Genomic DNA, 13600 nt, shown 5'->3' with positions numbered 1-13600 from the left:
AAAAAAAAGAAAGCCTTATATCCATTATATTAAAGTTGGGGAGAGGAGGAGGCTGAAAAACACAAATGCAGCTATAGGAGGGAAAACAGGAACAGAGGCTAAAGCTAGGAGGATGATTTAAATTTGCACCCCTCCAACTAACAACCTATTTTCTCTTTTACACTAATTTGGGGACTACCATATAAATGTAGCCCATTTTAACAAACATTAGAATGAGAACTGTTCAATATTCCCAATTTTATAGAAATGGAGTTAAAAGCAAACATGGTTCTGGGGAAAACAGGAGGAAGAAGATGAGACCCAGAAGTCCAGGCAATCTTCTTTTCCTCTTATCTTTCTATTAGGAAATATTTCCCATGTCTGTACTGAATAATCACCAACACCCACCTTGTTTCTTAAAAGTGACATTGACAAAGTAATTGTTCATGTTCAAGTCACATATTCCATGCCAGACTGCATGAGTAGGCTACTTGTGAACTTTTAGGGTAAATTAAGATATTTGGCCTTATATCTTATAATGCACCCAAGGAATGATCCAAAAGCTTACGAGCTTACATCTAGTCAGCAAAGTGCTGTCTATATTTTAAAGAAGGGGCTAGAACAAAAAAAAGTTCCATTTAGCCCATGATAATCTCTAGGATGCATGCTTTCAGAAATGAAGGGAACAAATGTATTCATTTACCCACTCTCTCATAATCAAAGAAAGAGGAAAGTCCCCCAAAAAGAAAACTTACATTAAGTACACTTACTGCCTCAAAAATATACAGAACTCATTGATAGTTACCATTTTTCAACTTGAATAATTTGAAGTGGGGATGGTAAAGAAGATGAAGACATTGTTGGGTATTTCAGTAGATGGGCATCATCCACAAGGAAAATATCTAATACGTGTTGCAATCTGGCATAGTCTAAGTACAGAAACTGTAGTTCTGAAAGGTTTTGTTTTTTAAATAAATCCCAGGGATAAGTTCTCTCCGACATGGATGCTTTAAGCAGAATGTAGAGAAGTGAATTCCATCACAGGCAGGGATATTACTTTTACTCTACCTTCAATTTGATGGAAGAATTTTAACAAGGAGTTCTGAGCATCCCTCCAGTACCATCATAGCATTTGATTATGTTGCTATGCATTATTAATGCAGTGCTGGAATTATTATTTACACAGGGTATTTCCATGACATTAATTTAACTATTAACTCCTTTATTAAAACCATTTGGCCTTTGGAATTTATACAATTGCTCTAAAAATGCCTAAATATTTAGCAATTTACTACATCCAACAACAACAAAACATTTATAAGCATATGATCAAGATACTTACAAACAGGCTAAACCCAGGGGTGCTTAGAACCATATAGGTTGGCTCCAAGGTGGTCAGGCAGGTATTAGCAATGAATGTTTGAAGAGTTTACTTTTTTATATCCTTTAACAAACAAGTGATGTCATTGCCAATTACTGACTTTAGCTAAAAACTGATTTGGAGAAAATTCACCCTTATTTCCAGTCTTAATCCAGATAAGATTTACAATCTCCTTTATCCCAAGGCCTTTCCTCCCTATCTCCTCACTCCACCTTGCTTACCAGCACAACAGTGGGAAGGATTGTGCTTGTTCCTTTTAAGCCAGTTTCTGTGTCTTTACTACAGCACTTCATTTTATTAGTTACTTTTTGAACCATCCTTCCCCACACTACAAATAATAAGTAATACTAATACTCACTACCTTCTTTTATTTGCTGATTGGGGCCTTTTCCTTACTAGCCACAAGCTATAAAACAAATATATTGTTATCCTAAGCTAATTCTCTACATTCATAATTACCCCTACAAGCAGCTATTACATTTCACATGGGTCAGTGAAATAATTTCTTCAATTTGTGTATCCTAATGCTTACTCTAAAATACCTGTTGGTACCTTTAGGATGAGAAGTGCTATATGCAGTATGTTATTACCAGCCTTAACAATTAAACTCAGCACAGGTAACATTTGCTACTGAATAAGATGTGGTTTAGTGATTTCCACACAGTCATTAATACTAAGATTGATGTAATTGATAATATTACTGCTGCACCATTGCTCCTGTGGGATGCGGGAAGGGACATCTGATTTAGTCATGTTATTTAAAAATAATTCTTCATATTTCCATCAGTGGGAGTTCCAGTTAACAGTTCAGAACTATGAAATGTATCACTGAAAGAATCATATTGTAATATTATATTAGCCACATCAGGTTGTTGGCGTATTCCATAGAGGGATAAGAATATATGTTTTAAACACTTATTTGACTGCTCCTACAAATATTTGACATCTTTTTCCTAACACTTGATTTTTGACCATATTGTCACTTTAATATCTTTAGATCATGTATTAGGAGAAGACAAGAAGCAGTTGTTTAAATTCCAGAAAAGGAGAGAATGCACATTGCTGCCGCAATAGGTTAGTCAAAGTAGCCTGTACACTATGATACTCTTCCAATAAAAGCGGCAAAGAGTTCTGTGGCACCTTATAGACTAACAAACGTATTGGAGCATGAGCTTTCGTGGGTGAATACTCACCCACAAAAGCTCATGCTCCAATACGTTTGTTAGTCTATAACAGGGGTCCCCCAATGCGGTGCCTCTAAATGCGCCCGCGTCCTGGCCATTGGCCGAGCAGCCGCCGAAATTCAGTGGCATTTCGGCGGTGACGCCTCTGGATGACGCCGCTTGCCGCCGACAAGTGGCGCCATCCAGAGGTGTCACCACCGAATTTCAGCGGCATTTCGGCAGATGCTCGACGGCCGCCACGGCCCTTCGTCTGGCACCTGCCAGACGAAAAAGGTTGGGGACCATTGGTCTATAAGGTGTCAAAGAACTCTTTGCTGCTTTTACAGATCCAGACTAACACAGCTATCCCTCTGATACCTTCCAATAAAGTAATCATTTAAGGTTATTCTAACCCTTGATGTGTTTTCCATCTTCAATTAAATAAACGTATGTATAATAGAGGTAGTTTTATAGTCAATTTGTGAGTTGAAGCTAACATTGCTAACTAGATCAATTAAACTTTAATTTTTATGAATTTTTCAGTGCACCTCTCTGATATAAATTCCAGATTTTTTTAAATCAACACTAGAAGTGTGCTAAAACACCAATAAAAAGACAAAGGCACAGATTTGTAAAAGGTAGTTAGGCATTGCTTTTCTCAGTGATGCAAGGCCTACATGACACAAGCTCCTAAGTCTCAGTTTCAAAAGTAATTTAGGAGCCTCAGGGACAAGATGGGTGAGGTAATACCTTTGATTGGACCAACTGAAGTTGGTGAGACAAAATTTCAAGCTACACAGAGCTCTTCATGTCTTCTTAAGAGCCTAAGTCATTTCTGAAAATGAAACTTAGGCTCTGCAAAGATTAATATTTTGTCCTATATTACAGCTAGTATGCTAATGTTTCTAATCAAATAGGCATAAAACTACTACATTTTTGTGCATGGACTGCCTGGGAATTAAAAATGTAAGCAAGTTATTCATCTTAAAAAAAAAAAAAAAGGAGAGAGAAGGCTAAAGTTATCAGATAATCCTATATCAAGTCACTGATTGCTACGCTATCTCCCTGAATAGCATAAAACATCATTGTCACAAAACTAAAGCAATGGTTGATTACACATTGAAATCACGTAGCTTGCTAACACGAGTGTTGATTCGTCAAGGTTTTGCTGCAGTGTGTGGCAAAGTCATATCGCTTCAGTATAGTGTGTTTACTACGACTTCCACTGTACAATCTCTAAATTCTATACAAAAAGGCATAAATCAGGAAAAGTTCTCTAATCACCGTGGTGCTCAGAGTAAGAAGGCACAGAACAGGTCGCCAACTGCTACTATACCAATTAGGAGACAGGGGCTTGTCAACACATACAAGTTGCATCCATTTAAGTGAAAATTTGTGTTTTACATCAAACTAGTTAAACCAGTACAACCCACGTGGACACACAAAATCAACTTATAACCGTTTTCCAAATTGAAGTGTGCCCACAATGACATATGAACTGGTTTAATTAGATTGATACAAACACTATATTTTAGCTCAAATTAATTTGTTGAACATGTTTAGACAAGGCTTAACGTGCGCATAAGTTTAAAACAAAGATGCTGTTTGCTAATGTGATGGAGGTTGAATTGCATATCTTTCTCTCCTGTGACTGAACAAGCGCGTGTACAAAGTTGATATGTTTATTCTTCCCTGGATGTGTACATGTAATTAATTCAAGCCAACAGGTGTTAAACTGCACTAATAAGTTGCAATGATACACCAATTTAGTTAGAGATGTGCAACCCCTTTTACTGCATCAGCAAGACAGCATAGGAAAGTTTGCATTAATGTTGCTCAGGTTTTATCTATTCTGAGAATAGGATACTTCATTTTCCAGGATTGTCAAGCAAATACCTTTACATGAGCACTGATTAATTTTACAAATACATATAGATGTAGTAGAGCAAAGGGGAAAATAAAGCATGCAAAGTCCATTTATCAGAAAGAATGAGCAAGCATAGGAAAGACTGGAGGCTCAGGAACCAACCGCTTGAATCAATACCTGCATAAGGTTTTACAGAGAAATAAAAAGAACAAGCAATTCTGGGTGCCCACCTTGCCACTTGAAGATACTGAGCACCATCTTCTGAAAACCAGACACCTTTAAAGTGTCAAGCTCTGCACCCAAAATCACTTGTCACTTTTGAAAGTCTGGGCCAACATTCTTTGGGCCCCAAAGAATTTACAAACTAGGAGCATTTTCAAGATTGGGGCCCATGCAGGCAAATCCTTCAACCTGCATGAATCTCCTGAAAACAATAGGAATTTGCATGGACACAAACATCTATCTGCATACAACCACTTCCAGGATTGGGACCCAAGGTTGCACACAGTATCATGTTCTATCCAAACAGAAGGGCAGGGAAAAGGCAGCTTACAAGAAGACCACCACATGTCTACTTCAGTTTGTTATGTGTGCTCCTTGAGGTTTTTTAGTTTGTGGTTTTCTGTAAGTATTTTAGTTGCTTAAAAACTAAATCTGTTTACAATTTTTGTGTGCACACATTTGGGCCTATTGGAGAGGAAAGTGAAATGAGGGAAAGAAGAGACGTCACTGGAGCAAAACAGCGATGGAAGCGAATAAGAGATGAAAACAGGATGCAAGGGCAAATGAGAGAGGGAAAAGCATGACAGGGAAGCAGGTCAGAAAGATAGTTGGACAGCAATGAAAGCAAACTATAACAGTCAAGATAAAAAAAATTGTTTTAGAGAATGTCAGAAAATATATTGTGCTTTTGGAAAGGGAGCAAAAGAGAATCATTGGAAAGAAAGCCTGTTCCAGATAATGGGGGTAGTATGTACAAAATGAGGAGGAAAGAAAAAGGAATCAAATACCATGGCACATGAAAAGGAACGTATGAAGTCAAGGGGATGAGGGACAAATATCCACGTTAAAGTGATATAGGTTCCCAGAAATAAGCTACCAAAATTACAAAAAACCTCTTCTCCCCCTCACCCCCCCGTTTCCCTTCAACTGGGGTATAGCAGTTGAACAATTTAAACAATTAGCCCCAATCTTTCAGTTTGAGAGCAAAGTTATCTTCCTTCTTCCTGTAGCAAAAAGAAAAAGCAATTTTAAGACTGGCAAGTAATGGTTCCCTTCCTAAACTTTGTTCAGATGCATGTACCCAACTCTGTATACAATTCCTATTAACACTACTATGATTCATGCACACAGAAGGGATAATATAAATCCTGTTCCTAAACTGCTATATTTCCATCGGCATAACCTGTTTGTGTATACACACTAAAATTATTAGTGTCTTTGGGAAACTGATTTGGCTAAAGTTATTTTTAGTTTGTGCTCTTAACAATTAATGCTTTTCTCAAGTAACATATAAGCAACAAGTATTTCTTAAAAGGAAAGGATAATCACTTGCAGCAAGTCCAAGCGAGAAAAAATGACCCTCAATTTAGAAACTATTCCAAAACAAACACTTTTCAATAGGGAATCACTTTCTAAAATATCCTCTTCCTTGTATAGCCCAAATATCCCACAAATATACCAAGCAATTAGCTACACGAGCTGATATTAAATGACGCTTCAGATGGTGACTGACAATTCCAATGCATGCATTTTTTTTGCATAAGAACAAAATCCACCACACAATAGTAACATCTATTAGGGAGAACATTTTTGCAGCTCTCCTCTTGAAACAAGTAGTTTCTTAAATTCATTTAACTACATTTTGTTCACAATTTGTTAAGCATTCAATTTGAAGGGGAAAAGAGTGCAAGAATTACTCAGAAACAGTATGTGCACACAGAGATATTATGCAGCCACAAAAGTCATGAAGTTATTTTCTAGTTTCAACATTTCCAGTAGCATTAGCACTTAAATAACTAGATGAAGTTTAGATAATTTTAAATTTAATCTTCAGTGCAGTTTACATGCAGTAACACTCACATAGCACCTGGACTCAGAGATACAATTTAAATAACTTTACTGGATTTCTAATATCAATTCAGGATCCTGATGAAAAGCTAGCAGCTGGTCCTACCTTAACTGTTTTCAATTGTGCAATCAAGCAGAATATCTCAACACAAAATATTTCCTTGGAGGGTCGAATTGTTTTAAGTGAAAGTTACAACTTCCCCTGTCAAGCCATCATCTATAATTTACTTTAAAGTATTTCAATTTAAAATGTAACAACTTGGACCCTGAACTTCCAAGCTGCTTTTTGTGGGATCAGTATGTGCATGCAAGTCCTACTGAAGTCAGTGAGTATGTCTACACTTCACACTAAGCTCTGGGCTCTGACTCAGGTTTGAGCCCATGTGCTCCCTTCCATCCACACATAAATTAGCCTGACTCAGGTCATCAAGTACTCAGGACCCAGTCCTAGGACCCTGGTACGAGGATGGGTAAACCCAGCTCAAGCCATGGACCTGAGTCCAAAAGGTCTGAGTATGGACATATCAGCATGGCTGAGACACCCAGGACCAGCAACAGCGAGCCCAGGTTTACAATACAGTGTGGACACCCAAGCACGGGCTTAGAAAAAAGGAGTCCACAAGCTGAGTCCCACTGACCCAGGTTCACAATGCAGTATAGACATACTCAGTGAGGCACCACCAAGACTCAAGAATCTGCCCATGTGAGCCTAATTAGCTACATCTAGACTGCCAAAAAAAAAAAAAAAAAGACACCACACAACAGCAAGCCTCAGAGCTCGGATCAACTACCACACTCACATTAGAGGGCTAAAAACATCAGCATAGACATTCTCACTCAAGCTGGAGCCCGGGCTTTGGGTCTCTCCACCCTCACCAGATAGCAAAGCCTGGGCTCCAGCCCAACCAGGAATGTCTATTCTTAGCCCTGTGGTGCAAGCCCTGTGAGCCCACCTCAGCTCCAGGACTCACTGCCATGGCTTTTTTCCCTGGCAGTCCAGATATATCCACTGACATCTTCAACAAAGTCAGTTACTAGTCAAATTTACTGAAAGGAGACATTCATAATATCTGCTTAAAATAGGAAGAGGAAACATATGTAATAACTATCACTGGTGGACAGATTACCATCACTGACCATGTTAGCTCAACTAGTCACAGAGGTTCAACAAGTGTCACAGAGTCTACAATAAGATTTACAGTAAGCAGTTCCCTCTGGAAAGCAGTATCTTCTATGTATTCCAGGTGACATATTTAAAAATAAACAAAAACTTTCAGAGTTCTGATTACCTGCTGAACTTATCTTCCTAAACGCTACCAATAAATTAGGATTTCTGCATTTAGCTGGTCCAATTCAGAGACTATTAATGCCACTACTTAGCTTCCTGAAGATGGTAAGCATCAATATGCACCGTATGACTGGACCACTTTACAAGCTTTAGAATATGATTTTTAGAAACAACAGCTAAGTTTACATACAAGGAAATGGTTCTTATAGAGCTAGAAGGCCAGAAGCCTGTGCCCATTTCTGGAAGAGATTTGTTACCACAGACTAAAAATTCATCTACACACAGTTTTTGCACCAATATTGGTTTGAAACTAGTACAACTAAGCAGCACAACTCCCAGGTGTGTAATTAAATCAGTATAACTTATAATGATGTAGCTTATTCCTAGAAATGTAGAAAAATAAGTTATACTGATATAACTGTGTTCACTTTAAGGGGGTTATACTGATTTAATTATTCCAGTAAGAAAAGAATCACATCCCTAATTGAAATAGTAAAATTGGTATAAAAAGTGTGTGTAGACCAGGCCAAGTGTGCAATTCTCCACTGTCCTGCATCTTGCACAGTCAATTTCACCACTGCAAACAGTAGAAAATTTAGTACCTTCTGATTTGATATTTCGCATGTTGCCCTGAATATAGCATACACATTACATCATTGCAATGGAGAATTAGGCTCTAAAAACTGATGTGAAGGCAGTTTACAAAAATCTTAGTAAAACAAGATATTGTAAATCACAGATGGAGCTCCCTCAGACACTGACACAGAAGAAGAAAATGTAACCAGCTAGATGTTGATAGAATGCTGAACAACATCTGAAATTGTCACTGAAACATAGGTGGCTCTACATGCACAAACATCATTTGGACCTTTTAAACACAGAGGACAGATAGTCTAACAGTTATTACAGCTAACTTCACAAGAGTTAAAAAAAAGTAATCCTAAATAGTCCAGTGAAAGGAAGGTTACCTTTCTGTGCTCAACTCTGAGGTGGATACCATTTTTGCATCTGTCAATTCTGATTCTTGAGAAATTAACAGATAGACAAGCACCTACATCAACTCCTCCACATCCTAACTCCTGCTATTATGCATTCTTATTACCATATACAGAAACACCAGAATAATTACATTATGAAAGCAACTACAGTACAACATTGATTATCTAACCCCAGTTAGCAAGAACGTTCTTTAACAAAAACAGGGTTGTGTCCTTTATGTCTATCACATTGAATTTTCTATCAATTATACAAACCTATATCATCTCAATTCATTCAAATGTCCTCCGTGACACCTGGATGAATTCATCTAGTTTTCTTCAGGAAATTTAATACATGCAGTAAGAGGGTAGGAGAGAACAAAGGCTTTAACATCACTTACTCAAATGCAAAGAAGAGTCCACTGGTGACCAAGATGAGAACCAGAGTCAGGTAGAAGACTCCAGTCTGCCGGGCCATCATGATCCTTCCATTGCAAAAGAATTTGTTTCTTCCAGGGAAAACCTCCCATTTTCTCTTGGGAGCTGCTTTCTTTTTCTTATGGGGAGACTCCATGGGAGATGAGCTGCTGTGTGTGCTGATCTGACTGTATTCACAGTCTTTCATGGGCCCACTACCACCTCCAGGAGTCATCAAGGGAGTGTAATGAGGGAAACACCCCCAAAACAAAGATATTCTGACAAGATAATCCTCCCCACTAGCCCCAATTTAAAAAAAAAAGGCAAGTTTGTTACCAGAATGGTAGTAAATGTATCACACAAGCCCTGATTAACTCTTGAGAAACCAAGGCTGTCATACTATAAATGCTTGGGAGGTATTCCTTCCCTCCCCACCAAAATTACCAACTGATTTAAAATAGTCTTTTATGGTTATAAGAGCAATTTATCACAAAACAGGAACCAGAAAAGAATTACAAAATAGACTGGTTGTCCACAAAACTTAAAAAGTGTTCATCTTTAATGGAGTGGTTGTTCTTTCCTCAAAAGAGCACACCCTCAGATTTCTCTGGGAATCAACATTTTGGGTAAAAAGAGGTTCACCAGTTGAGTCTCTCCCATTCAGAGAGATTTGTTATAATACTCCTTCAGGCAGCAGGTTTTACCACAAAAAGAAAAATGTATATTCCTAAGAGAAAATCCTCCCCTTCTCCTCAAAGAGACAGCACACAAGGCAAGCACACACAAACCCAGCTGCAACTCCAGCTTTGGAGAAACACACTGTAGAGGGATTTCTTCCGCCTGATTCAATGCAAAGTGGCTGCTTTGCTGCTGTTTCTTCTTGTTCGTCTGGGGAGGTGAATTTTTATCGTTGATCTGAGGAAGTGAATGTTTATTATTTTCTATTTCCCCCTCTCCATAAAACTAAAAAATGTTCGAGCAGAGAGAAAGCAGAGTCAGTGCCTGTCCTTGGCAGAAATGGACACCGTTGGAGCCAGTCTTCATCCTTTTCATACACGCATAAAAAGAGAAATTTCTCCTCCTCCTCACCCCTGGTTTTGGGCAGTGGGCGGTGTCAGCGTCTGGAGGCGTGTGGGTGGCGGTTGTCAAACCCAAGTCCTTCTAGACAACAGGTACGTACCGTTTCCTCGTGCCGTTGCTCGGGCTCGACCCCGCGTGGCGGCCGGTTTTCTGCCACCCCCCAAAAGAGGACTCACTGCGTGTAGCATGTGTCTCTCCGCCCAGGACTCTTCCGCCCCATCGTCTTCTCCACACGGAGTCTCCTTTCCCCCGACACCGCCTCTGAGGCAGAAACGGCTCCGTCAGACGCTGTGGGGACACGGGCTGCTTCCCGCAGCGGGGCTGAGGGGCTGCCGGGTCCCACCCCGCATCCTGACACCTCCGCGCACAGGGGCGGGCTCGGGCTCACGCCGCCCAGCGAACGACGCCCCGCAGCTGCCGCGGCTCCTTGCCAAGCCCAGGTGAGAGGAGCCCTGCGCACGGCGCTGCGCGGGGACCGCTCCGCTCCCTTCCCCCGGCTCTGCCCTTAGCCGGGCTTGGCCCCGGCAGCCAGACCCAGCAGCGGCAGCAGCCACCTCTTCATCTTCGGCGGGGGGTCACGACGGCTGCCGGTGCCCAGGGGACACCAAACCCCTCCCCAGCCGCGCACGCCCCCCTGGGGCGGAGAGAGGGAGCCCGGCCCCCGCTGCTGCCCTCGAGCCGGGCCAGGGCTCGCCCAGCTGCTCGCTCCTCGCTAGGCACCGGCTGCACCCCCGGGATGGGGCCCTGCGCTCCCCGCCTTAGTCCGGCAGGTCCCGCCGGCTCCGTCTGCGGCCCCCGGCGCGCTCCGTAACACCGACGCCCGGCAGCGTCTCCAGCCAGCCCCAGGCAGCAGCCGCCCCCTCTGCCGGCCGCCAGCCGCAGGGCCCAATCAGCCGCAGAAACCCGAGAGAGGAAGGAGCCCGCCGCCAATGCCCGGCCTGCGCTGAAGGGAAGGGCCCCGGTCCGCTGGGAGCTGTAGTCCCGCCCCCTCCCCTCCGCGCCGCCCGACACGGGGAGGGAAGCGGGGGCGGGGCAGGCAGAAGGACTACAACTCCCAGCATGCCGTGCTGCTCTCCTGTGGCGTGTGGGCGTGAGCCGCCGTGGGTGCTGGGGAGAGAATACAATTACCTCTCCTGGTTTGTAACTTGTATAACAATAAAAGTCTTCTATCCTCCTGAGCCTTGATGGCATCTTCCCACCCAGACACGCCTCCTGTCCCCCCTCTAATCACCAATCACATTCTGATTCCCAGCTGAACTCTGCCCCATCTTCCTGGTTCCACCCCCGCCTCCCCATTTACTTGGCCTGTTGCTATTGTTATTTAATCTTTGTATTAGGATAACGCACAGAGGACCCAAATACAGTTGAAGGCCCATTGTGCTAGGCACTATACACGCATGTAAAAACAGCTAATGACTCTGTCCTCTTTCCTTGCACTTTCCCACCTTAGGCATTAGTTACTTCCTATCCTTGGAAGAAACACTGCCCAGTGCCCAACACCCTCAAGCCATGTCTAAAGAAGGAGCCACAAGATGCTGTTCCCTGTTCCTTATGTGCTTCCTCTCCACAAATGTTGTTTCCCAGCTGTCACTAAGCACTGTGGTTTGCTGGCATTCCTTGTTAGGCTGGCAGTAAGAGTTTACTCAGCCAACTTGACCATTATAAAGGACCACGTAATCCCTTTAGGTGCTGAAACTGCTTGCTCCCCAAAAGCAAGTTGGACCCTAAATTAATAGGACTTCCAAAAAAAATGATCCTGCATCTCACCATCTTCATGCATTAACCAGCATGACTGTGGTGTGCAAGACATTTCTTCTGCAAACTTGATGACATCCCTCATCATCACATAACATCATCCCCCGCATCTTCCTCAGTTGTCAATACTCTGCGTGCTACTTTGCAACTCCGGATGTAGCTGCATTATTATTGTTCTAAACCTCCGTCATGAACTGCTAGGACTTCTCTTACTTTCTCCTTGATCTCAGCACAAGCATATGCAAGCACACACGTGGAGGCAACATTTCTTGTGTTGTACTGACAGGCATTTTTAGTCTTCATCAGGCCTTTATTAGCGCACTGCTAGAGAGTTGTCTTGACTGCTTTGATAATGTTAATGATCATATTGTGTGTAATTGCATGTTATCTCTTGGGAAAGTTGTATAATATCACAGGCACAGTGGAAAGAACAGCTAATGTATGTACAGATTTAATTGTTAGCTATATCTCTGCATGCAGGGCTTGGAAATAGCTTGTACATGCCCATACACCATACTGGTGCCTATTGCAAGCTGCTGTCTTGTTCTACAGAATCTCAGCTTTAATTTTTTTTCTTAAATGACCTCTTAAACTGTTATGGTTGAGAAGAAAACTCAAACACATAAAACAAGTGTAACTACCTAAGAGCCACCCAAGTCTGCAGAGAGTCTGTAACAATAGTTCCATTCATCTCAGTGAGGTGTTAACTCAGATGCCCAGCTATGATCATTTAAGATGTCAACATTGTGCAGATCTGTGATCATCCCTCTCCTTTCTTAGGTGAGGAATAACATAATCTACTATGAGTGATGTATCATTCTGGATTCACAAGTGTGTGGTATTTGAAGATACTACTATGTATGTTTTTAACTCAGTTCAAAAGGAGCCAATCCCAATTTGCCTTGCAGAGCCTATGGGGAGGAGAGGAGCCAAGTTCAAGAGCTCAGAGAACACACACTCAGTGGAGTTAGAGAACACACACAATCATATTTAAACAGCAAAATACACTGTGTGCAATGTCTCATTTTGATAATTCCAGTTGATGGATCTTATTTTGTGAGTGGAGCTTGAAAGAGTGCTACCAACTTTATTTTTCCAGTCTAATCTATTCTTCACACTGTAATATCCTTTTGCAAACACTGTAGGACCTGTCTAAATTCTCCTCAAAAAGTTTACCTTCAATCAAGCATTTGAGAATTCTCAAAAAGTGATTTGTACAGTTCACATTCCAGATACCTTAACATTTTTGGAAGCATTTGTCTTTTTGTTTTTTCTTTTGACACTTAATTAAAATTGGTGCAAAACATTGTATAGATTAAACCACAAATATTAATAATGAAATTAATCAGAGCAGATAGGAAGGACCTATTTTTTTTACAGAACATTGCATGTTCATGTGCTACAATACTTTTTTAAAATTTCTATCTCACTTTTCACACAGGTTGATGCCATGTGACAGGTAAGCCGGTAGCACAAACACATTATTTAGTTTATAAAAATTGCACTATTGGAAAAATACTAATGTCACTAGAGATGACTATGTATTACCCTGTCTCGAGTGTAGAGGTGTCACAAAGGCAGATCTTTGAAACAAAGGGGAAACTCATTTCCCTAGGTGACAAG

The 13600-nt window shown here is 41.3% G+C and overlaps 1 protein-coding gene across 6 annotated transcripts in view; it reads right to left on the bottom strand.

Annotated features, from left to right (window-relative positions):
- Nucleotides 1-11255, bottom strand: part of LOC123366829 (palmitoyltransferase ZDHHC14) — a 328341-nt gene extending 317086 nt beyond the window's left edge. Inside the window, exon 1 of one of the 6 annotated variants that reach the window (XM_045010630.1) lies at nucleotides 9127-11255. In XM_045010630.1, the coding sequence (XP_044866565.1) occupies nucleotides 9127-9377 (251 nt within the window). In that variant the 5' untranslated portion in view covers nucleotides 9378-11255. The remainder of the gene's footprint in view (nucleotides 1-9126) is intronic. The other 5 variants (XM_045010631.1, XM_045010625.1, XM_045010624.1 and 2 more) reach the window with 5 other exon arrangements.
- Between the last annotated feature and the right edge of the window lie 2345 nt (nucleotides 11256-13600).

Source organism: Mauremys mutica, chromosome 3 (genome assembly GCF_020497125.1).
Source record: "Mauremys mutica isolate MM-2020 ecotype Southern chromosome 3, ASM2049712v1, whole genome shotgun sequence".
NCBI lineage: Eukaryota > Metazoa > Chordata > Testudines > Geoemydidae > Mauremys > Mauremys mutica.
This window is presented reverse-complemented; position numbering and strand designations above follow the sequence as displayed.